The 26,988-nt window shown below is 41.1% G+C and overlaps 1 protein-coding gene across 1 annotated transcript in view; it reads left to right on the top strand.

Annotated features, from left to right (window-relative positions):
* The first annotated feature begins 12,001 nt into the window (after nt 1-12,001).
* Nucleotides 12,002-26,988, top strand: part of LOC115778262 (adhesion G-protein coupled receptor G2-like) — a 38,971-nt gene continuing 23,984 nt past the window's right edge. Inside the window, exons 1-8 of the mRNA XM_030726320.1 lie at nt 12,002-12,194; nt 13,721-13,790; nt 14,016-14,157; nt 19,623-19,748; nt 19,860-19,905; nt 20,075-20,175; nt 21,859-21,983; nt 22,354-22,622. Of these exons, the coding sequence (XP_030582180.1) occupies nt 12,002-12,194; nt 13,721-13,790; nt 14,016-14,157; nt 19,623-19,748; nt 19,860-19,905; nt 20,075-20,175; nt 21,859-21,983; nt 22,354-22,622 (1,072 nt within the window). The remainder of the gene's footprint in view (nt 12,195-13,720; nt 13,791-14,015; nt 14,158-19,622; nt 19,749-19,859; nt 19,906-20,074; nt 20,176-21,858; nt 21,984-22,353; nt 22,623-26,988) is intronic.

Here is a 26,988-nt window from a genome sequence, read left to right as displayed (position 1 = left end):
CTTACACACAACTAGCAGTGCCCGTGTGTGTGTGTTGTTGTCATTGAAATGTATAATGTAATACAAACCTATCAACATTCTTTCTTCTAAGATCATGTATGCAACAATGTATCCAATCAGGCAGCAACTGAGACTAAAGAATATATTTGAATATATTAAGTGTGAACATTTTAACAGCTCCACTTTAGTTTGAAGTTTTGTACACAGAAGCTTTGTGGCATGGGGCTTTATCTATCATCCATGGTGGTTATGCATTTGAGTCTTTTTCATTTTGGGCACTTCTGAGAGTGAAAGAGGAAAGAATGATGCAGTAAAGAGAGCTCAGAATGACTGGAAGACAGACAATAGATCAAATGTTTCTTCTGCAGCTGCTTTCGGAGGTCAGAGGTTAAACTACAGGAAATGATCCTGTTGTTTTCTGTCTCAGGTCACACATTCACCTTTCTGCATTACAGCTCAGATCCTGGTTTTAAATTAATCTCACCTGCTTTGACAGATTGTTGTTAACTGCATGTACAGCAAGACAGCATAAATGTGTGAATGAGAGGGAGACACATTAAAACATATTGTGAATTCTCTGAGGGCTGTGGTGTCAATAATAACAGTAAAAGCTGTCTTTCATTGTTTCTGCACGTTATTGCATGATTATATTCTTACTGACAGGCCTGATTTACCGGATTTATCACTGAAACAACATGTAACATTTTAGGAGTTACAGACTCAGCAGTGGATCAAAGTGTTGCATTGTAAAGCCAAAATCTCAGTTTTGTTAAAAAGTTGTTTTTTTTCACTAATCAACTTTTATCATGTGATATAGTTTAATTATCAAAACTGGTACTCTGGATATTTGTTAAGTGGAGAACACTTCAAAAAGTGAATTTTGGGTAAACATTCAATGGTGATATCAACATGTGGGAGAGGAGGCTGTTAAGAACAACTTATAACCAGGGTTATTATAGTTAACGAAAACGAACGAAATAACGAAAACTGAAATTGAAAAAACATTGTCGTTAACTGAAATAAATAAAAACTAAAATTAAAAGGAAGAAACGATAACTAACTAAAACTGAATTGTGAGTTTACAAAACTAACTAAAACTAACTGAAATTATAGATATTGTTATTTTTTCAAAAGTCTTGTGGATTGATATGAAATCTTTTTTTCCTCTCTCCGAGTTTAAGCTCGGAACGCCGTCGGGCAAATGGGTGCGCATGTGCGTGCGTGCGCACACCGCGCTGCTCCTCAGAGAGTCCCATGTGGTGTTTTTTTTTTTTTTTTTACTATGATAGCACAAATAGCAGCGAGTGTCTTGTTGTGGATGATGTTGTGGATGATGTACGGAACACTTCTTAGTCAGGAAAAAAAACACCAACATCAAAGTAGACCTGAGAAGCGCACACAAGGCAGCTACAGAAACCGCTCTCATCCTACAAGGCAACCCGGCCTCCACCTCCAGAGAAACGTGACTACTCGTCGGGTCAACGCAGCCCACAACGTTGTGTTTAGTCCTTGTGCGTTTCCGGCTACTTTATCAGTCAGATAATAACAATCAGGACTAATAATCAAAGCATCAATATAAGGACTCACAAATGTCAGCAAATTCCTGGAGGGAGCTGCTGAAACTATGGGAATGGACTTGAAGAAATGAAGAAAGTGAAAAAACAGGGACAAATATGTTTGCACCCTAAAAACTGAGCACAAAGAGCGAGGACCAAAAAACCCCCAGCACACAACCACAAGGTAATTAACACACGCAATCCAGCTATACATGCATAACTGCGGACATGAGGTCGGACACTTCCGTAGGCTACAGAGGCCGCAAAGACCCTGCAAGTGTAATCAGCGAGCATCTAACCAAGCTAGCTCCAAAACAGAAGCAGCATCAGGTGGTGAGAACATCAGGATGCAGCTGGATTTGAGCTTTGACTCCTTCAAGGAGTTTGTTTTTGTCAAACACCACATGTAGCTGTTGTTAATCTGCTGCACTGAGGCTGAACTTTATTGGGAGTTTATTGTAGAATTTATCGAGTTTTGGAGTTCATATTGTTAGCAGTTTCTCCCTGTTGATGTTCATGTGTGTCCTTAATATTACACACATTTAGCATGTAGTTCTGCTGTCTGTGAACAGTTGGTTGCTGAATTTATTTCTTTAAAGGGCATCTTTAAAGCGTACCTGATTAAGTATGAAAATACTAAAACTAATACTGAAACTAACTAAAACTAAGCATAAAACCAAAAATAAAAACTAATAAAAACGAGCAAAACCACTCTGAAAACTAATTAAAACTAACTGAATTAGAGGAAAAAAAGTAAAAACTAACTAAAACTAAACTATAATGTTAAATCCAAAACTATTATAACCCTGCTTATAACATATGAAAGGACTTCAATTTACTCACACTTTGATAGCAGACCATTCTAGCTGTAATTCACTATGCAGATGCTCCTGATAATTAGGGATGTGCGCAACTAGATGACCAGACTACTATTCGTCATTATTGTCACTAGTCAGTACCAGAAATACTAGTCGGTTAACCTAATTGTTAAGATTTTAATTGATGCCCAGTGCAGTAAATGGTTGTCCTAAATGTTATGCAGCCATATGTCACCAGATAGTGTCAGCCCTGACTGTTGCTATAGAAAAATGCCCAAATTCATTTTGGGCTAAAATTTTTATTAGCCCTAATCTCTGAAGCTTGAAAAAAGGGCAACTGGACTTATTTTTATTTCGTGAAGACGTTTCACCTCTCATCTGAAAGGCTTCAAAAAAAAAAAAAAAAGTCCAGTCGCCCTTTTTTCAAGCTCCAGGCTACAATGACCTGGATGACTGAGAACCTGCAGACATATTAGGCCTAATATTTATTAGTTATTTTTAAGTTTTACAAATTAACCAGACATGCACCTCCTGAGAAACATCGTCGGTTCCTCCCGTGCATTTCCAACTACACTGTAAAAAAAAAAAAGGATCTGAATGTCACACAAATATCTCTCTTTTCTGTTAGGTTAAGAGTTTGATATAGATATAATTTACGTGTCCCATAACTACTTAAGTTAACCCAGCAGTGAACATTTACTTTAAATTGCAATATATCTATGATTTGAACACAGCAGCTCAACAATGTCACAAAAAATATGCCACATACTTAAAATGACCTGCTCAGCATTACATAAACATTTTCAACTAGAGTTAGAGTGAAGACGCAGCTACAGAAAGGCAAAAAAGCTTATGTCTAAAAATATTAACTAAACCTTTCTACATGATAAAAGTGCTGAGTACAAAATTAAACTGGACTTTCAATGAACTTACCACTGTAAACTGTTAACTAGCAGTCTTTACTTTAGCAATCTAAATAAGAGGCTAATATAATAAAAATAAATAAATAAGAGGCTAACGTTAGCATTTTTTAGCATCAGTTAGGAAGGTCTGAGACTAAAACTGGGACGAGTGTAACTGCGTGAAATCTAAAATAAAGTTAACTGTAAAACATGTTTTATTGTATAACTTATATTACAGTCTTTCCTGTCTGTACCTTAGAACATAAGGTTTTTTCTTTTTCCAGTCATCACTGACTTCAGCTCGTTAGCTAGCTAGCAGTCACAGCTGTGTAAACAAAGAAAATCAGAAGTTAACGTTACCATTTATGAATACTGATCTTTGTTTGGCCACTGGAAGCCAAAACTGGTGGCATAATAGGCAGAAATAATTTTAATATTCACTACACTGTACCATTAAATCACATTAAAACCTATTTCACAATTATTTCCAAAATGAGTCAGCAAAATACACTGCCTGGCCAAAAAAAAAAAGTCACCACCTGGATTTAACTAAGTAAATATGTACGAGCCTCCTATTGGATAATTACTGCATGGGCGATTATCTTTCAGCTGGCGACAAGTTATTTAACCCTAACAGATGCAATGAGTTGCTTCTCATTTCTTAAACAACCGTGTTGAAAGACACATCGCGTGGTCATGGAAAAGATGTCAGTGTGTTTGAGAAGGGTCAAATCATTGGCTGCATCAAGCAGAGAAAACATCTGAGGAGATTGCAGAAATTACTAAAACTTGGTAAATAGCTGTCCAACGCATTATTAAAATCTGAAAGGATAGTGGGGACCCTTCGTCTTCCAGGAAGAAATGTGGCCGGAAAAAAATCCTGAATGAACGTGATCGGCGATCACTTAAAAGTTTGGTGAAATCAAATCGAAGAAAAACAACAGTAGCACTCAGGGCTGTGTTTAATAGTGAAAGTAAGAGCATTTCCACACTCACAATGTGAAGGGAACTCAAGGGATTGGGACTGAACAATTAGAAAACCACTAATCAGTGAGACTAACCGGGAAAAAAGGCTTCAATTTGCGAGGGAGCATAAAGATTGGACTCTGGAGCAATGGAAGAAGGTCATGTGGTCTGAGTCCAGATTTACCTGTTCCAGAGTGATGGATGCATCAGGGCAAGAAGAGAGGCAGGTGCAGTGATGCTCCCATCATGCCTAGTGCCTACTGTACAAGCCTGTGGGGGCAGTGCTATGATCTGGGGTTGCTGCAGTTGGTCAGGTCTAGGTTCAGCAGCATTATGTGCTCAAAGAATGAGGTCAGCCAACTACCTGAATATACTGAATGACCAGGTTATTCCATCAATGGAGTTTTTCTTCCGTGATGGCACGGGCATATTCCAAGATGACAATATCAGGATTCATCGGGCTCGAATTGTGAAAGAGTGGTTCTGGGAGCATGAGACATCATTTTCACTCATGGATTGGTCTCCACAGAGTCCAGACCTCAACCCCATTGAGAATCTTTGGGATGTGTTGGAGAAGGCTTTGCACAGTGGTCAGAATCTGCCATCATCACTGCAAGATCTTGGTGAAAAATTAATGCAACACTGGATGGAAATAAATCTTGTGACATTGCAGAAGCTTATTGAAACAATGCCACAGTGAATGCATGCTGTAATCAAAGCTAAAGGCAGTCCAACAAAATATTAGTGCGTGACCTTTTTTTTTGGCCAGGCAGTGCATTTCTAACTGGTTGCAGCAGATACCAGTTAACAAAAGTTCACAATTCTTTCTAAATAAAAATGATTTTGAGTTAAGACTTTGGAGACACATTATTTTAATACAAAAAAGTTTTAATATTTACCACGGCAACGGGAAGGCAGTTTCTTCAGCTCCAAAGTCCAATCAGTGTACTGGCTGCCCTCCCTCTAACCTTTCCTTCCTTTTGGAGTTCTGGCTCCCACAATGCGTTGCAGTAGGTATGAAATACAGAAAAATGCCTGTAAATAATTGCTAAGTAAAAGAAAGACAGAGCTCTGGATAATCAAGTCACCTCTCATTTTGTTTATCTCCATGCACCTCAAGCCATGGGGTGGCCATCTTGACAAGGGTTGTGTTCAGCAAAAACCCCACACTTATATGTTCATATTTACACAGTATATTGTCCTGTATTTTTACAGATTTTTTTTTACAGTGTACCTCCCCCCAGTTTGTATAAAGAAGTGAAAAAAAAATAGAGGGAAAATGTGTTTGCACCTTTAAAAAAAAAAAAAAAGAAGCTGACCACAACAAAGAGTAGGTCTCCTGACCTCCAGGTGGGCTGTGAATGGCCAGGTCCCCTGGGTCTTTCCCTGTTTACCTTTAGATCCCGGGGGGCATTGTTGAGCTTGTGTGTGTGTGTGTGTGTGTGTGTGTGTATGTATATCTAGGTCTGTCCCCTTATTTCTTCTGTTTTCTTCCCTCTTTTTCTCTCTCTCTCTTCTTCTTCTTCTTCTCACTCTTTCCAACCTGCCTGTCAGACCTGGCAGTCATGTTTTGTGGACAATAATCAAAATGAAAAAATAAATAAAAGAAACAAACATTATCAAGAATAGCCTATAGAGAACTTATAGAGCTCTTCTTGTAAAAGCAAATACGTTTGGTAAAATACTGCATTTGGCTCATGATTCAGACATGACAGGCTAAAACAGAAAAAAAAAATTAGAGGTCATCCAGGCCCTTATGTCCTTAAGACATTCCTGCAGTTTAACTAATTGATGTGCGTCATCTGGCTTCATTGATAAATAAAGCTGAGTATCATCTGCATAACAATGAAAATGTATGCAATGCTTTCTAATAATACTGCTTAAGGGAAGCATGTATAATGTAAATAAAATTGGTCTCAGCAGAGAACCCTGTGTAACTCCATAATTAACCTTAGTGTGTGAAGAAGACTCCCCATTTACATGAAAAAAATTGAACTCTATTAGATAATTGGCTTCTCTTCATTGGCTCCCTGTTAAATCTAAATGTATATGGCTTCTTGTTTTTAGCCAAAAAATTACTTACACGAAGCGATGCTTCTGTTGCTGCATTTATAATTCCTGCAGTCGGTATAATGAAGAGTGACTGCTCGGCTTTCAACTCCGATTTCAGCTCTAAAACTTTCCTAACACGGATAGCAGCCTTCGGTGGGAAGAGTTCCTTGAATTTTGGGTGGTTTGTGTTGTGGTGCCGCTCCAGATTTCTTCTTTTACTCAGTGCTTGAGTTTGGTGACATAACATACATATACACTTGTCTTTAACTAACATAAAAATAAATTCATCCTCCCATTCTGGATGAAAATGGTATGTTTTTGACTTCTTCCGCAGGGCCTCCGCCATTTTGGCAGCCTGCTACCTTGCAAAGTTGCGTCTTGTGATTGAGTGAGCGATTAGCCAAAAAAAGCACAAAGTTTTCTTTGGTCGCTATGGCTACAGGAGGGGAGGGCACACAAGTGGTACGCAGATGGTGCATTTAATTTTCCTGTTATTTTCAGGATCTACTGGTAAAGTCTCAAAGATCTACTGGTCGATCGCGATCGACGGGTTGACGACCTCTGGTCTATAGTATGCTCTAATCTCTGTAATAAAATGTTATGGTCAACAGTATCAAGCTGCACTGAGGTCCAACAGGACAAGAACAGAGATGAGTCCACTGTCAGAGGCTGTAAGAAGATCATTGGTAACCTTCACTAATGCTGTTTCTGTACTGTGATGAATTCTGAATCCTGACTGAAACTCTTCAAATAAACCGTTCCTCTGCAGATGATCAGTTAGCTGTTTTACAACTACTCTTTCAAGAGTCTTTGAGAGAAAAGGAAGGTTGGAGATTGGCCTATAATTAGCTAAGACGGCTGGGTCAGTGATGGCTTTTTAAGTAGGTGTTTAATTACTGCCACCTTAAAATCCTGTGGTACATAGATCAGTTTTTTCCCAGAAATATTTCTGTGTAGGTTCTCAGTCATCCAGGTCATAGGAGTCTCTGGAGCTTGAAAAAAGGGTGACTGGGCTTCTTTTTGTTCAGTTCTCAAACCAAAATGTGCAGAGAATCAGGTATTTAAACTCCAACTTTGGAATTTCGTTGTATGTATAATGATTCATTTTGTTGCGTGTATAATGACAATAACGTTATTTTCAGTGGGCATAGTTCCCTAAATGCTATACATGTTGCTCCGATCAGGGAGGGGGGCCAGAGAAAACTATAGAGTTTGACATTGTTTTTGCAAAGTTACACATTGATTTAATATTAATTATTTATATTAACTATTAGAGACATGAACAGATTGGTGGTGTATCGGGGACTACACTTCGTCCTCACAGTAATCCAGCTGACCTGCTTTCTCAGCTGCTCTGGATCTGCTGGGGAAGAGCTAACACCGGCTAAGCTACCTTGGTCCACACCAACAGGGGCCTGGCTAGCTACCAGATTTTCCAAGGTGCAGAGATGAGTCTCCAGTTCACTGAGCCTACATTTATGTCAGGTATTGTTACTGCTAAAGGAGGCCGAGGAGCAGAGGTGGCAAAAGTTCAGACATTCTGTACTTAAATAGAAGTATGAGTACTTATTTTAAAAATACTTTGGTAAAAGTGTAAGTACTGGTTCAAATTCTTTACTTAAGTAAAAGTAAAAAAGTACAGGCTCTGAAATGTGCTCAGAGTAAGAAAGTAAAAGTAGCTCTTTGGAGGACGTTTCTACCAGCTAAGATGTAACCCAGTATTTCAAAGGCTCTCTTGGCCGATCTCCATCCCCTACACCAGGGATCCTCAACTCCAGGCCTCGAGGGCCAGTGTCCTGCAGGTTTTAGATGTGTCTCTGCTTCAACACACCTGAGTCAAATATAGAAGTCATTAGCAGGACTCTGGAGAACTTGACTGCATACTGAGGAGGTAATTCAGCCATTTGATTCAGGTGTGTTGGATCAGGGACACATCTAAAACCTGAATTCAGTGAATGAATCTCAGCATCAACAGCTTTGATTCAAACTCATCTCTGCTACACTGATGTAACCTGTAACTCTGACCATGAACACAGCCTCTGTGCACCAACTCAGAGCTTTACTGTAAATAACATCCCCCTCACTACAGTCATCTCACCTTCTTCCCTCAAAACACCTCCCTACAGAAACACAGCACCACTGCCCTAGTCAAGAAAGCACAGCAACGGCTCTACTTTCTAAGAACACTGAAGAGAAACAACCTGCCTCCCAAGCTGCTTGAGTCCTTCTACCACTGCTGCATTGAAAGTGTCATCACATACTGTATCACAGCGTGGTACGTCAACTGCACAAGCAAGGACAAGAACTCTCTCAGCCGGGTCATAAGGTCTGCTTCCGCTGTCTTCCCTGGAGGACATCTTTAAGACTCGCTGTCTCCACCGTGTACATGGCATTTTGCAGGACAAGACTCATCCTGCTAATGATGTCTTCACCCTGCTTCCTTCTGGCACTTCCGGGCCAACCCTGCCCACATGTCCAGACCAGGGTTATAATAGTTTTGGATTTTACATTATCGTTTAGTTTTAGTTAGTTTTTACTTTTAGTTTTCAGAGTGGTTTTGCCCATTTTTATTAGTTTTTATTTTGGGTTTATTGCTTAGTTTTAGTTTAGTTTCGTTAGTTTCAGTATTAGTTTTAGTTTTTCATACTTTGTCAGGTGCAAGATTCAAGGTACAAGAGTAACTCTTGTGTAATAAAAACTCAACCAAAGATACCCTTTAAAGGAATATATTAAACAACCAACTGTTCACAGACAGCAGCACTGCGTGCTAAATGTGTGTAATATTAAGGACACACATGAACATCAACAGGGAGAAACAAAAACATGAACTCCCAAACACAATAACTTCTACAATAAAGTTCAGCGTCAGTGCAGCAGATTAACAACAGCTTCTGTTTGGGAGCTAGCTTGGTTAGATGCTCGATATGTGGCCTCATGTCGCATTTCTGCTTGTGTAGCTTGATTGTGTGTGTTCATTAACTTTTGGTCGTGTGCTGGTGTTTTATATGCGGTGCTGGCTGGGACTTCTTTTGGTCCTCACTCTTTGTGCTCAGTTTTTTGGCTGCAAACATATTTGTCCCTGTTTTTTTCACGTTCTTCATTCCCTCGAGTCCTTGTATTGATTGTTCCTGATTGTAATTCTCTCACTGATAAAGTGGCCGGAAACGCACAAGGACAGAACAGGTTCATCACAATGTTGCAGCTGCGTGGCAGCGACGAGTAGTCACATTTCTCCGGAGCTGAACGCCAGATTGTCGGTTCAGAGCGGTTTACGTAGCTGCCTTGTGTGCGCATCTCAGGTGGACTTTGATGTTGGTGTTTTTTCCTCACTGAGACGTGTTCCATACATTTTTCATCATTCACAACAAGACACTCTTCTATCTGTATTATCGGACTCAAAGAAACTCTATATGGGACTCTGCCGCTTTCTCGGCAGACCGCTGCCATTACTTTAAGGACCAGCGCGGTGAGCAGGCGCACACAGCTGCCCGACGGCGCTCCCAGCTTAAACTCAGAGAGCGGAAAATGATCAATCCATAAGGCTTTTAAATAAAATGACAAACAAGAAAAGGAAGGTCATTTTATCTATAATTTTAGTTAGTTTTAGTTAGTTTTTTAAACTCACAATACAGTTTTAGTTAGTTATCGTTTTTTCCTTTTAATTTTAGTTTTTATTTATTTTAGCTAACGACAATGTTTTTTCAATTTCAGTTTTCGTCATTTCATTCGTTTTCGTTAACTATAATAACCCTGGTCCAGACTATGGAAAAGTTTAATCCCCAGGGCCATAACAAAACTAAATACCCTTTTGGGCCCTCAAGAGGGAATTCAGTGAAGACCCCTACAGTGAATTTGCCCATAGAAAATACATCTGGGGCCTATGTGGGCTAGCTCATGAAGGCCCCACAATAGTTCTACCCCTTGGGGCCACGTTGCCCCGCCCACAAAGCTCATCCACACCTACCCACTGGGGGCCTGTACAAGCATGTTTGCTCCAACATTATAATAAGGAAAGTCCCTTTGGATCCCACACTTTGGCAGTGAGCCGTGCCCTACATTTCACACAGGTACTGGGGCCACAGTGGGGATTCCAACCCCCCTTGCAATCCATCTCCAACAGCAAAAAAAGTAATGCATTCACCAGGAAACCATTGATTTTTCCAAGTCACAAGGAGATTGCCATCCTATTTTCATTCAGTGTTGTGACTGAACCATAAATAAAATGAAGCAAACACAAATAGTCATTAAATGTATGCAGATGCAGGTGTGCTGGAGGGGTTTTCCATAAACACATAATGATCTGCAGCAGACTTCAGTATGTGGTTGGAATTCAGGGCATATGGTGAAAATAACAGGTTCCATCACCTCACAGTATCACTTTGTTGTTCATGACTTGCAATGCAAATCAAGGTTTTTATGCAGAATACAAAACTTTTTGACGACACGAGATGAGTTACAGTCGTTACCCTGCAGACTTCATTTTTAAACTTTCTCCCTGCTGACATTGTTTACATCACTTAGTTCTATCGGAAGGAACGACCAATCACAGGCTAGTTTGGTCTTCCCGGGTTTAGAGCAAATTTGTGCAACTGTGCGTTTGATTGGATGTTTTCCTAACTTGTTCCGCCCTGTCACAAAATAAAATAAGTTCTGATTGGATGTCATCCCCGCCAAGCATTTTCATCTTGTTTTCATTTGCTGACGAAAGTGTCAATAAATTTCATCATCATTTTTATCATTTTTGGTAGTGTTTATTTATTTATTGGCTCGTTTCCGTCATGAAAAAAAAGGGTCGTTGACGAAAACTATGACGAAAATATTTCGTCAATGAAATTAACACGGTTATGTATGGGACACCTAGTCTGGCAAAAATGGATTTTATATGTATTATGACACATGTTGATGATAAGTTTGATAGCAATGCCATTTCAGGGATGTTTGAGTAGTAGTCAGTGACCACTAAGTAGTCTTTGCGTTTGGCATGAAATAGATCCGTCCCTACTGTGTGTCGTGGTGCTGTTGGTGTTTCTGCTGTCACCATAGGCTCTTTGATCTGGCTGTTGTGACAAGTCACACATCTGCTTATCAGACTCTCAATGTCTCTGTTCATTCCCAACCAAAAGACAGTCTCCCTTGCCCTTTTGCATTTTCCAATACCGAGATCACCTTCATGTATTCTGGTAAGTATCTCTTGCCTCATCTTTTGTGGTATGGTGATTTTGTCCTGTTTCAGCAGCAGTCCATCAGCCACACTCAGTTCTCCTCTGATGTGTTAGAAGAGTGGACACAAACCAGCAGACCAGCCATCTGACATGTTTCTAATAACATGTTGCTGTTCTGTGTCTTGTGCAGTTTCATCAACTATTTGTTCAGATTTCATGTCTGACACAGGAAGCAGAGACCACGTTTATAAGAGTTTGTCGTCTTCTGTTGTACTCACATTACTCCCTGTGGGTGCTCGTGAGAGTGCATCTGCAATTATCAGGTATTTTCCTGGTGTATACACTAACTCAAAGTCATATCTCAGCATTCTCATCATTAGACGCTGAATTCTTAGTGACATTTCATTCAGATTCTTCTTGATAATAGAAACTAGTGGGCAATGATCTGTTTCTACAGTGAAGGATGGTAATCCATATATGCGGCAGTGGAACCTCTCTAAGCTGAAAACCAATCCTAGGCAATCTTTTTCAATTTGAGCGTAGCGATGCTCACGCTCCATCATGGACCTGGATACGAAGCCTATAGGTGCCATGGTGCCGGGCTGGTATGGGGGTTTTTCGTCACTCTACCTTCTAGGCAGCTGGAGTTCACACCTGGGCGTGATCGGCTCATTGACAGCGAGGTATTTAAGGACCAGCTGAGGCAGTCATTCTCCGCCAGTTCGTTTGTCCTCCATGGTGAAGCGCGGGCTCATTTTATTTTGTGCTTGCGTCCTTTTCTGTATTTCCGACCTGAGTTTTTGTTCATTCTCGGAGTTCGCTATAGGAGCTCGGCTCACCGTTTGGGGAAATTACCATCTTTCATCTGTTAGCCCTAACCTGTTTGTCTTACTGCTGCCGTCCCCTGCCTGCCCACTCTCCACCTGTACCCAGCAGCTCATTCTGGATCTGTTTCCTGTTTTTGGACTTGTCTCACTACATAGCACATCTGCACGTAGTACATCGCTCCTGTTTCCAGTGCTTGATCAGATCGGTTTTCCTCCGCCCTCAGCAATTCTTCTGCTCCCAGATTTGTATTAATAAAAACCCTGAGCATCTGATGCTGGTTGTTTTGTGGGTCTATTAGGTTAGGGCCATGACAATAGGTTTCCAATGCTCAACTTCAGCTTGCAGGAGAACTGCACCAGTTCCATCCTTGGATGTGTCTGTTGATACTTGAGTCAAAATGCCAACATAGCTGCAGCTGTCAGCGTTCTTTTCCCACTCCACTTCATGTTGCGCTGCCCTCTGGAACTTGTGCTCCTTATGCAGGAGCTCACAAGTGCAAGATGTTTTTGCAGACAGATTGGGAATGAATTTACTGAATTTACTATCTGCCCTCAGCACAACATTATATCAATATTCAGCCGCCATCCTAGACTCTTAAATGGATAAAAGCTGACCGCACTTTGAAAACATCAGCAGTTTCTTTTTCATTCTAACTGAAGTCTCTTCACAGGATGAAGTGGTGGAGACTCTGGTGGCTGCTGTCTCTTGTGCTCTTTCTGAACTACATGTCAGGACAGGATCCCTGTAAGAGGGAATGTCAAATAAATAATGTAACACGTAAGTTATTATATTAACTGCTGAAGCAAAAACAATTTCTGAAATCTGAAATAAAGTATTTATTATTGCTTATTTGATAGACAGACATAGAAATATAGATTGGAGCCCGATTTTCAATCTAACCCAAGAAACAAGGATCAGGTGTTCATCCATCAGAAACCCACAGGATATCCTCTTTGCTCCTGTTTGCAGTATCTAAAGTCTGGACAGAGCTTGGGAAAAAAAATCCTTTCAGTTTGCTGCTCCGTCTTCATGAAACAGATTACAAACTGATCTGAATATGAAGGATTTGGTCTCATTAAATGCTTCTAAGATCATTTTATAAGACTTTGAGGTACTGATGTTGTGTCTTACCTGACAGGATATTCTGGTTAAATACAGATGTATTTTAATTTTCAAGTCTCAAGTTGCATATTTCTGTTTTTTATGTTTTTTTAAATCTCAAATGGATTTTCCTGGTAAAATAAGGGTAAAACATGAAAATAAATAAAAGTCAGCCTTTTAGTTACATGTGTTTGTTTCTGTCCTCTCTGTGCCTACTGTAACCTCCCACAGCCCTAATGCAGCAAATTTCCAGTAAAACTGTGGCGCCTGCTGTAGAACTTTTAATTAACTTGTTATAATATGTGTATGTGTGTGTCCTTTATTGTAATTTACAGAGTATGCCAACTGCTGCATGATGTGTGTAAACACCATTTTGAAAAATGGAAGCCTTGATGAGATCATCGAGTAAGCACTTTAATTCTTTTTTTTTAAGTGCTTTAATTCTAAATCACAGCATTTTTTTTTAATCTTTTGAAATTTTGTGTTTGTAAAATGTCTTTGATTAAACATGTACATAAGAGTAAAACACATCTTGGGATCTTAAGGTATTTAAAATAGTTTATAATGAAATAATGAAAACCCTTACATCAAAATGAGGCATGCTAACATTTTCTTGTCCTTTTCCACAAGACTCATTGAGATTCTGGAAGATCTTCTAGAAAAAGAAGACATAGATCAAACCAAAACAATAGAGTCTGAGGATATTGTTGCCTACCTGTATGAACCTGATGGTACCTTTGATGGCCTCAGTATTTATGCCAGTGATGATCAGGTATTTAAAAAGAATCAGATTAATCAAACTAATTCTAAATTACACTCACAGTCATATTTAAACTTGCTGGTAGATTTTTAACAGCATAACTGACAATATCAGTTTTATCTACCACTTTGGTCCAGACTGAAATATCTTAACTGCTGGATGACTTGCTGTAAACTATGTACATACATACTTTGGTTTTTCAATGAATTTTTCTCATATTGAAATATGTATTATTGCTGTAATCATTATATTTACTAAGGAAACCAGGTGGATTGTGTGACATTGGGATATTAATAGGATACAAACAGTGTAGATGTATTTTGATTGCTTTGCTGATCCCTGACTGTCCCTAAGCAACACAGACAGGTTGTATATTATTACTTATACTACAACCTCAGCATTTGCTGTATGGATTAAAGTTTGGTGCTGCTTCACATTTCAGAGACTATGAGTCTGAATGACTTGTCCTCCAGCACCACCATAAATTTGGCATCATTGGACTAAAATGTCTAAACAGCAGTGATGGATTCCCATGAAATTTAGTTTTAGCCATTGTCCTGATCACCACTGACATGTCATCATTTTAGCTTGTTCTGCAACACAAACCTCATCTCCATCAACCTTAGCTGAGATTCATTGTGTTATTACAGGTATTCACATGCAGTGTTTCTCTCCCTGTTTAATACAGGAAGTATCAGAAAGTCCTCTCCCCAGCAGAACAGTGAGTGTTCACCTGCCGGGAGAACTGAAGGCTGGACCGAACAACAAGATTGTGTTCTGCATGCTTACGTGGCCTGAAACAAACCCGGTCAGAGATTACACTTTGTTATATAAAAATGTGAAATTTGTATTTGCATAGATTTTACTCTGTAAATTCAACTACCAACACCCAATAAGATTATTTTTCCATAGACCAACACTTGGGCCATATTTATTTCATCCTGTGGTCATTCATAACGTTTTTATTAATTCTATTAAATTAAATTACATTTTATTTTTGTAGCACCAACTCATAACAGACAGTCACCTCAAGGTGCTTTATTTTGTAAGGTACAGACCCTACAATAATACAGAGAAAACCCAACAATGACCCCCTAAGACCAAGCACTTGACAACAGGGGGAAAGAAAAGGTTGTAACAGGATGAAACCTCCAGCATGAATGTCTGACCCAAAGGTTTCCCAGTAAAAGACTACAATGTAATGAAATCAACTTCACCTGTCAGCCATTTTAATATAGCTGCTTATCATGTATTTCATACTGAACATTCAAGGGCACAAGTCTCTGAGCACTGCCTTCATTGGAAATAAATGAAAAAAATGATTTTTGTAGTTGTGGATGGAGTTGTGGGTAGAGCCATAGAGTTTAAATGAATAATATTAATTGATTTTATGTTCATGTTAAGACCACATGGATTCATAGTTTTAACAATGTGCGAGTGGTGTGGCGAGCAGGGTGGACCCAAATGCAGAATTCCAAAACAGGACTGAATGTAGTTGATGGTTTATTTAAAGAAATAATCCAAAAATATACAAAAACTAGGTAAACTTCACAAAACTGAAGTTGATGGAAAACCAGCAAAACTGGAACAAAACCACACCTCCATGAGGGAGGACAGACAGTAGTGATGGGAATTCCGGCTTTTTTCAGAGAGCCGGCTCTTTAGGCTCCCAAATGGCTCCTTCGATTTTAATTTAACAAAAAAAAAGTGTAGAGTGCTCCAAATACAAATTATAAAACAAAAGATTGGAAATCAGAAAAAACAAGGGCCTTTGAGGAGTTGATCCTGTTTCTCCTGCCTGAGGATCTGCCCTGTTTTGTTCTAATTACACTGAGGGATGAACAATTCGTACACAGTATACCTATGTACAGGGGTTGGACAATGAAACTGAAACACCTGTCATTTTAGGGAGGTTTGGGACGTTACATGGCTAAATTGGACCAGCCTGGTGGCCAATCTTCATTAATTGCACATTGCACCAGTAAGAGCAGAGTGTGAAGGTCTAATTAGCAGGGTAAGAGCGCAGTTTTGCTCAAAATATTGCAATGCACACAACATTATGGGTGACATACCAGAGTTCAAAAGAGGACAAATTGTTGGTGCACGTCTTGCTGGCACATCTGTGACCAAGACAGCAAGTCTTTGTGATGTATCAAGAGCCACGGTATCCAGGGTAATGTCAGCATACCACCAAGAAGGACGAACCACATCCAACAGGATTAACTGTGGACGCAAGAGGAAGCTGTCTGAAAGGGATGTTCAGGTGCTAACCTGGATTGTATCCAAAAAACATAAAACCACGGCTGCCCAAATCACGGCAGAACTAAATGTGCGCCTCAGCTCTCCTGTTTCCACCAAAACTGTCCGTCGGGAGCTCCACAGGGTCAATATACACGGCCGGGCTACTATAGCCAAACCTTTGGTCACTCGTGCCAATGCCAAACGTCGGTTTCAATGGTGCAAGGAGCGCAAATCTTGGGGTGTGGACAATGTGAAACATGTATTGTTCTCTGATGAGTCCACCTTTACTGTTTTCCCCACATCCGGGAGAGTTACGGTGTGGAGAAGCCCCAAAGAAGCGTACCACCCAGACTGTTGCATGCCCAGAGTGAAGCATGGAGGTGGATCAGTGATGGTTTGGGATGCCATATCATGGCATTCCCTTGGCAGAATACTTGTGCTAGATGGACGCGTCACTGCCAAGGACTACCGAACCATTCTGGAGGACCATGTGCATCCAATGGTTCAAACATTGTACCCTGAAGGCGGTGCCATGTATCAGGATGACAATGCACCAATACACACAGCAAGACTGGTGAAAGATTGGTTTGATGAAAGTGATGAAAGATGAAAGTTGAACATCTCCCATGGCCTGCACAGTCACCAGATCTAAATATTATTGAGCCACTTTGGGGTGTTTTGGAGGAGCGAGTCAGGAAACGTTTTCCTCCACCAGCATCACGTCGTGACCTGGCCACTATCCTGCAAGAAGAATGGCTTAAAATCCCTCTGACCACTGTGCAGGACTTGTATATGTCATTCCCAAGACGAACTGACGCTGTATTGGCTGCAAAAGGAGGCCCTACACCATACTAATAAATTATTGTGGTCTAAAACCAGTTGTTTCAGTTTCATTGTCCAACCCCTGTAGGTTGTTTGTGCAGCCTGCTTGATATTAAATTTTAAATTTGCAGTCTACACTCTATCACATTAATCCTTTAACATCAGGTAATCACTGCCGAAATGCGGGTTTCCTGATCTTACAAGGCGCGAACAGCTGCTTAAGACAATAGTGTCACCGCAGAGTCAGCTGGTCCAAGGAACTTGATCAGCTGGCTTTTCACCTTAACTCCACGACCATTCGTGCTATCGAAAAAATTCAAACCGTTCCTGAAAGCTCAGAAATTACACTTCACAGTCATGTAGTGGTATTACGGTATTTGTGACCGGAAGTCTGCAAATGCCGACACTTTTGAAGTAAGCTGTTTCTCGTTCGACATGTTTGGAGGTGAGGCATCGCTGGACTCAGAGAGTCCTGATTTTTAAATTAAATTAAATTTTAAATTTAATCGCACTATACATTACAAAATGCAGTGCCAGTCAAAACTCTGAGCAGACTGACATATGAATGGTTGAGCGTGTTTCACAGTGTGACTGGAACAGTATATATACACATTTTTTTCATTGTAAATCAATAATATCTGCAGTCAGAAAACTCTTAACAAGCTAGAAAAGCAGTTTGATGAAGTACTCAGGCTGCCATGCAGGTACTGTACAATCCGCTGTGAGGACGTAGCTCTCTGACTTGTTTACAATGACCTGAGCCTCATACACAGCGCTCCTGTTTCCTTGTCTTTGACTTGGAAGAACTTCTGCCTTCAAGACACAAAACTCCGAGTCAGTGTCAGGATATTTGATGTTCGATACACAGCTGCAAACAACAAATTGCAACTTCTCTCCGGTGAGCTGGGTTTCTCCACCAAATACACGTATATATCCGCCCACGGATACTGGGCCACTTGCTAACGTACCACAGGGATCGGAGTCGGTTGCTGGTGGTCAAAATAAATTTTTGCAGGTAGTTTTCACGATCTTTCGTTGGTAATCCCTTCTTGTAGATTGAAACGCTATTGAACTCCGCCGTACTTCCGTTTCCAAAATGCACACGCATCACTACCTACATCATCACTGTTTACAAACAGTAAAAGGGCCAATAATGGGAGACCAGAAACAGCTGAGGAACACACAGCACAGGTGAACAGAATCTAACAAATTAAACAAGGGAAGGAAAACCAACAGGACACGTAGGGAACACTGGACTGTCAAACTAAAACAGGAAGCAACTAAACAAGAACTCAAGACAACAACGAAGACTGGACAAAGGAGACTGATCACAGAGGGAACTGAACATGTGACAACATGGGGAAGACACGGAAGCCAGAAACACAAGAACACAGCGAAGACAAGAACGGGAAATAAACCAAGCTAAACTCAAAACTATAGCAAACCGAAGACCTATACAAAAGAAAACTAACAAACATAATCAGAGAAATAACTTAAACACAACTAAAAGAACACAAAACACTGGGCCACCGGCCCAGGACCACGACACAAGGATTTATTTGAAAGCTCTTGGATCTCTGCACCTCACAATACTGAGAAAAATATACCACATTACTGAGATGAAATCATTTTAATATTAAATTCAGTTTAAAATAATGCACTGTTCTTTAAAAAAAGTTCATTTTGAGTGCTTCTTTTAGACTTGCATTCTGAGCAGTCACTTGTCTGTGTTCATTTCAGTGCACTCTAAATATTAATTTGCACAGGTGTCTTCATGGGTATCGTGACTGTTAGCGTGCAGTGATCCTTCACCGCGCTGTGGATTTAGGTTAGAACGATCTCCCATTAAACTACAAACATTCACATGCAGTCTTGTAGTGATTAGAGAAAACTTCACCTTATATAACCTTTACAAATCATCTATGTCCATTATGTTACTCTCTCCATGATTTATTGAGTTAATGCGTTTAAATATTAAAAAATATGTTGATTGTTTTTCACCACAGGAACATCAAGTGAAGTATCAGTGCAGTCATTTATTTATTTTAAATATTAACTCATTAACTTTTATACTATTAAGCTAGTAAATCTAAAGACAGCTTTGGGAACAGCTCTAATTTTAGAGATAAAAAGAAATACAGAACTAGATTTCATGCTTTTAAACTTTTTTTTCTCAGTTATGGTTGGTCTGTCATGGTCTTTGGGTCTAGGTCCCCAGGTTTCAAAATATCTTTGGATCACAGTTCCTCGTTTGTTTCTTTATATTTGTATAAAGAAAGGTTGGTACACCAGGGAAGAATCACTACTTTTTAATAAGATGTAAATGACAGTAAACATATTTCATAGACAAATCTTACATAAATCTTTCCTGGACAAACTGTCAAACCAGCTGATGAATATGTGTTATATTGTAGAATATTTCAGGAGCCTCATATGATGTGTATGATCAGAGACTGGTTAGCCTGAGTGTGAAGGGCAGGAACATATCAGGACTACAGCAGCGTGTCAACATCACCATGAACATCACCAAGGAAATAAATGTAACTACTACCTAATTTTCTCAGTTACTTTAGTCGTGCCTGTTAACATTATTATATTATTAAATACAGTTTTTGTTCAACATGAAAACATGCAATATTTCTGTGTCACAGGAAACCCAAAAGCCTTCCTGTCAGTTCTTTAACTTCTCAACAAAGAGTGAGTAACCAAACATCACATCTTCCATCAATAATGTATAACACAACTATTTCTTTAATAAACTGAAATTATTGCTGTTTGTGGTTTCCTTTAAGCACAGACAGGTGAGCTGATCACCTGGATGTGACAGCCTCTCATGTATGATGGATCTGTTTGTTTTATTTACCAGATTTTAGTGTGGATGGCTGCATCACCCAGTGGACACGTGGTCAAAATTACATCACCTGTTCCTGTGACCACCTCACATACTTTGCTGTGCTCATGGTAGGAGTCGACTTTTTCATTATAGAAAGTGGAATTCAGGAGCTGAATCCCTTTGGACCTGAGGGGACTTTCATCAACAAAATATTAACAAACACCTCAGTAATAAAATGAGAAATTGCTCTCCATCCATCTGTTCTTCACCGATCTCAACAAACATTTTCTGACCAGCTTCAGAGTTGGCAGGTGGATTGTTAGTGATCCAGGATGTCCATGCTGAGTTTAACATGGTTTAACTGTGGTTCTCATGTTTTAGATAAAAGGTGTTCTGTGTGATTCCAATGGATTGACCACTCTGTGTGTAGGGCAGTGTTTCTCAAACTGTGGGGAATGCCCCAATGATGGAGCGTAGGATCATGATAGGTGGGCTGCGAAAGGAAATGTAGTCATGTTAGAACAAATTTTGAACATCGGATTGATTCTCATGATGGAACAAGGAAATGTTAGCAAGTGCGATAGCATAGCAATTAGTCAAACTCTCCACCATCGTGCTGCCACTGCTTCATCGTCAGCGCCGCTTTGCCACCAACAAAAGTCTTCATCTGGTGACGTGGGGCACGACGGAAAACGTTTGAGAACCACGGGTGTAGGGCGACTGGCAAACATAGAAATACAGATGTGTTTCTTTATGAAGACAGTAATCTGTTCCTAAGCTCCTTAACCGTAAGTTTAACCAACACAAGAAATCCAGTCTTAAAAAAAAATCTAACTTTGATTATTTTAACCCTTTATAACAGGGGTATTCAAATAAAATTTAAGAGGTCCAGTCAGATAAAATTTCATGATGCCAAGGTCCAGAAGTCCAACTATTTAATGTTATAGATAGATAGATAGATAGATAGATAGATAGATAGATAGATAGATAGATAGATAGATAGATAGATAGATAGATAGATAGATAGATAGATAGATAGATAATAGTTTTGGATTTTACATTATAGTTTAGTTTTAGTTAGTTGTCAGAGTGGTTTTGCTCATTTTTATTAGTTTTCATTTTTGGTTTCATGCTTAGTTTTAGTTTTTCATACTTTGGCAGGTGCAAGACTGAGAATAACTTGACAAAAGATACCGTTTAAAAAATTGCATTCAACAACCAACTGTTCACAAAATAGCAGCATTGGGTGTTTAATGTGTGTAATATTAAAGACACACATGAACATCAACAGGGAGAAACATAAAGAAAAACATGAACTCCAAAACTCAAACTCTCCAACAAACTTCAGCGTCAGTGCAGAACACGTGGTGTAAAACATCAGAACACAGCGAATGTTGGACAAAAAAAAACTGAACTCTTTGAAGGAGTCAAAGCTCAAATCCAGCTGCATCCTGATGTTCTCACCACATGAAGCTGCTTCTGTTTTGGAGCTGCTCAGAGAGCTAGCTTTGCGGCCTCTGTACACAACCTGCGGAAGTGTCCGGCCTCATGTCTGCATTCATGCTTGTGTAGGTGGATTATGTGTGTTAATTACCTTGTGGTCGTGTGCTGGTGTTTTGTTTGTTTTGGGATTAGGTTCGGGTCTGCATGAGACATCAATTCAGTCCGGATCTGGACCGAGGTCCGCCTATTGGTGACCTCTGTACTAGACGAATGAATACTTTTAGCAATATAGTGTATTTTATATGTCAACTCATTGACTACTTGTTACAATGGAAATACAACAAAATAATGTGGAAATGTTTTTTTCTCCACAGTTGCCTGTTTCTCCACCTTCCCTCTCACCTACAGACCAGAAGATTTTAACATACATTTCTCTGATTGGCTGTAGTCTCTCTCTTTTTGGCCTGGTCGTCACTGTTTTGCTCTTCATCACGTACAGGTAATTTATTTGTTTTCTGCTGTTTGACATTCTTCGAACCTTAATCCTCCCCTCCTCCACATTCCTGGTAGAATCCTCCTGTCCTTCTCCCATCAACTCCTTACCTCTCGTCTTGCCTGATTTTTTTTCTTCCTTTTGTAAAATACTTTTCAATTAATAACCTTTTTTTGGCCTTTGTTACATTATTTTGGTCCTCCTTCCTTATCCTATCATTCGTCTTTATCTTACAGCAAATGTCATTCTTCCTTTATTTATGTTATCCATTCTTTCTTCCCTTGCTGGATTCGGCCTAATTCTGTTCAAAACATGGTAGAAAGGATCTGAATGAAAGTTGTCACTTACCATGGATCACATCTCCTCTGTTTGACAGAAAACTCAGAGATGATGTTTCTATGAAGGTCCACATCAGCCTTGTAATCGCTCTGATCCTCCTCAACCTGCACTTCCTGCCCACTCAGACAGTGGCAGCAGGGTCCTCCACTGGACTTTGTCTTTATATGGCTCTTGTCCTTCACTACTCTCTGCTGGCCACTTTCAGCTGGATGGCCTTGGAAGCGTTCCACCTCTACCTTCTCTTTGTCAAAGTCTTCAACATTTATATCAGGAGATACCTGCTCAAACTCAGCGTGGTGGGATGGGGTGAGTGGAATACTTCAAGCAGGAAGCTCTTATTATTGCCTGTTAGGGCCCTACCAGGGCCTGCTGTATTTTTATTAATTTTTTGTTACCTAATGGGTGTGACTTGCTCTTTCTCCTGCCTTAAGTGCCACCACTTTTGTAGAGCTGAGTCAACTCAGCAGTTAAGCAGGTGTGCTTAAGGCCAAAGAGAGATCAGCGCTCCGGTGCCAGAGAGAGCCTTTGTGATGCAGTTAATGAGTGCTCTGTGTGTGTTGTGACTGGTTACTCCTGCTCCGTGGAGAGTAGGGTGTTGTGGTGATTGAGACTAGTGATGAGAAAATGAAGCTGTTGTGAAGCACTAAACCACTTGAGCCAATTGTGTCAAAAATGAGTTCATTACTCAAAGCTTCAGTAACAGCGCCCTCTCCTGGAGAAGTGCAAGGCTGCAGTCAAAGCAGGCAGTTAGTTGAAGGAGAGGAGACTGTTCAGTTATGTGCACACGCACCTCAATGAGCTACATTTGTGGAAAAGACCTTTTTTCTGAAGGATCTTTGAGGCGCATACATTATGGCCAAACATGATTGGTTCCATTTACAAATACAGACTGATGACTGTGTGTGGTGTTCTGGGAGAACATAGGGTTATATATGTATGTGTATATGGTAAACGTATGTACATACATCCATCCATCCATTTTCTTCCACTTATCCGGGGCCGGGTCGCGGGGGCAGAGGCCTAAGCAGAGAAGCCCAGGCTTCCCTCTCCCCAGCCACCTCCTCCAGCTCATCCGGAGGGACCCCAAGGCGTTCCCAGGCCAGCCGAGATACATAATCTCTCCAGCGTGTCCTGGGTCTACCACGGGGCCTCTTCCCGGTGGGACATGCCCAGAACACCTCACCCAGGAGGCGGCCAGGAGGCATCCTAATCAGATGCCCGAGCCACCTCAACTGGCTCCTTTCGATGTGGAGGAGCAGCGGCTCTACTCTGAGCCCCTCCTGGGTGGCTGCACTCCTCACCTTATCTCTAAGGGAGAGACCAGCCACCCTTCGAAGGAAACTCATTTCTGCCGCTTGTATTCGCGATCTTATTCTTTCGGTCACTACCCAAAGCTCGTGACCACAGGTGAGGGTAGGAACGTAGATCGACCGGTAAATCGAGAGCTTCGCTTTTACGCTAAGCTTCCTCTTCACCACGACGGACCGGTGCAGCGTCCGCATCACTGCAGAAGCAGCCCCGATCCGCCTGTCGATCTCCCGTTCCCTTCTCCCATCACTCGTGAACAAGACCCCGAGATACTTGAACTCCTCCACTTGAGGCAAGAACTCGTTCCTGAGCCGGAGATGGCACTCCACCCTTTTCCGGCTGAGGACCATGGCCTCAGACTTAGAGGTGCTGATTCTCATGCCAGCCGCTTCACACTCGGCTGCGAACCGTTCCACTGCGAGCTGGAGGCCCCCCCCTGATGAAGCCAACAGAACCACATCATCTGCAAAAAGCAGAGATGAGACTCTGAGGCCACCAAGGAAGAAGCCTTCCGCCACCTGGCTACGCCTAGAAATTCTGTCCATAAAAATTATGAACAGAATCGGTGACAAAGGGCAGCCCTGACGGAGTCCAACACCCACAGGAAACGAGTCCGACTTATTACCGGCCATACGGACCAAGCTCTCACTGTGGTTGTACAAGGACTGAATGGCCCGCAACAATGGGCCAGACACCCCATACTCCCGCAGAACCTCCCAAAGGACACCCCGAGGGACACGGTCGAATGCCTTCTCCAAGTCCACAAAGCGCATGTAGACTGGTTGGGCAAACTCCCACGCACACTCGAATATCCTTGAGAGGATAAAGAGCTGGTCCAGCGTTCCACGACCAGGACGAAAACCGCATTGTTCCTCCTGAATCCGAGGTTCGACTAACGGACGCACCCTCCTTTCCAGCACCCTGGCATAGACCTTACCGGGGAGGCTGAGTAGTGTGATCCCCCGAAAGTTGGAGCACACCCTCCGGTCTCCCTTCTTAAAGATGGGGACCACCACCCCTGTCTGCCAATCCAATGGCACTGCCCCAGATCTCCTTTTAAATGTCCAAAATAAATAAAAATAATAATAACATGGCATACATTGTGTGTGCTTATGTAAATGTGGCGGGGGTGATTTTGTGGAATTTTATTGAGTTACATTATTTTTTCAACTGTTTTTGGATTGAGCCAGTTTCTTTTTGAAAAGCCTCGCTCACACGGAACAGAGGGCGCTGGCGTGCAAAAAAAATTGTTGTGCTAATTTAAAAAGATTAGGATACACATGTTGATGGTTTCACCAGTAAGCGAGTGGGTCTGCTGATCTTTCCAGTGGGGGATCAGTCGTGTACCGCTGCACCTCCACTGTAGCATTTCTTGCCCTTCGTGCTACAGAAGCATCTCTGTCCAGTGTTTCCCAAAGGTTAATATCTGAAAGATAAACATGATAATCATCAACTCTCAAAGTTGTCAAAATATGTATTCTTTTTTCCTTGTCCTGCATTTTAGCAATTAATGATTAAACTATCATTTAACTATTAACCAATTCATAACATTACCCATGGATAATGGACTCTCATCATTTGCTGTAGGTGTATCTGGTGGTGTGTCTTGGATCAGTTGTGCACTGTGAGTTGTTTTACTGATGCCTGTATGTGATTGAAGAATCCAAGGGTTTTGAATCTGGGGTCCGGCAGTGTTGATGGGGTCAGAGCTGTTTGGCTCTTTGTCAAATCTGTTTTGCACGGCTGACACTGAGTTCTGTCCCAGAAGTTTAGCTGTTTGTGTTTGTGGCTTATTTTTCCAATTGTGTCATACAAGTATAACATGAGCATTTTTGTCATAGGGATGACCTTTGAACCAGAGACTCTCTTCTCCTTCGACAGTTCTGCTGCTGCCTGATAAAAGGGGCCAAACAATTGCAGGCATGCAGCAGCTGTTTCATAGTCTGCAGAAGACAGCGGTCTCACGTCTGTTTTCAGTGCTGCCCCCACTGACTGTCTCTTTGAAAATGTGTGGCAGCAGAATGAAGGTCCTGAAAAAGTTTCATTACTGGATGATTCATCTGCTCCTGCACTTCTCTGAGCGTCTCTTTTGCTGTGGTGCTAGTTTTAAAGAATGTAACAACTTTTCTTGCCCGTGTGCGCAAGTCATCTAGGCTGGGAGTGGCATCCAGAGACTTCTTTACCACTAAATTTAGTGAATGGGCAAAGCAAAGTGCAAGTCTTAGCTTTAAATCTCTGACAGTTGCAACCAAATTAGCTGCTGCATCAGTCACAATGGAGGTCACTTTGCCTTCCATACCCCATTCCTCCATGACAGATCATTGCAGCAGGTATGTTAGCAGGTGTATGAGCTTCAGGGAAAGGCAGCACTCCCAAAAGCACTGTGGCCAGCTTTGCCTGACTCATCCACATAATGGCAGGTAACTGCTCGATACGCATCCATATTAATATAGGTCCACATATCAGCAGTCAGACTCACATGCTCTACTCTCTGTATGGCAGCCTTGTCCTTGGTCCTCTCTTCCTCATATCTCTGGGCCACCATGTCCTTCAGAGCCCATCTGGATGGAAGAGTATATGATTGAGCAAAGCCACTCCTTGAAGCCGCAGTCATCTGCAATGGAGAAAGGCTGCAATTCTTTAACCACCATATTCACAAGACCTTCATCCAGCTCTCGCTTCTGCTCTACTAAGATAAAGACACAAAGAAATTAAAATAAAATCAGAAAAAAGGAAATATTGATGGAGGTATGGAATGCAGTCATGTCCTATTGTGTTAGTATTTAGTTATGCTGTCTGTAGCATCTACACGTCCATGTAGATGCTGAAAATGACAGCCTCAACTCTGCATTTAATCTATTATTAGATTCAACTTCTCTCAAAATGTAAAGGAGCCCACCCACCACTTTAATCATACTCTGTCCTGACCATAGGCATAGGAACGGGGGGGGACGTGTCCCCCCAATATTGGAGACAGGCGCATTTGTCCCACCCAAAAATTACACCGCGGAGGAGAAAAGTCTTTAACTCGCGTGCTTTTATTTTGAAGGCGCAACATAGCGTCATGCCACAGCGCTCCCCCCGCCCCCCTCTGAACGGCTCCGAGTGTTTGGGAGCCGCAGACAGCGGCAGGAGTCACAAACTCTGAATGAGGTAAAACCAAGGGCGCAGGAAGGAGTTTATTATTGGGGGTCACACATCGGAAACCTGACAGATCCGTAAATACTCAGAACAAAGCATAAAAAATGCTATTTGATCTTTTAGTTTCTCCTTTTTCAAATGTTTCTTGGAAAAATAGTGTTGTGTACACCTTGCATGTATATTTAACATATATATATGTTTTATAACCATAAAATGTGGACAA

Source organism: Archocentrus centrarchus, chromosome 3, assembly GCF_007364275.1.
Source record: "Archocentrus centrarchus isolate MPI-CPG fArcCen1 chromosome 3, fArcCen1, whole genome shotgun sequence".
Taxonomy (NCBI): Eukaryota; Metazoa; Chordata; class Actinopteri; order Cichliformes; family Cichlidae; genus Archocentrus; species Archocentrus centrarchus.
The sequence above is the reverse complement of the archived record's forward strand: the minus strand, read 5'-3'. Positions and strand labels throughout refer to the sequence as shown.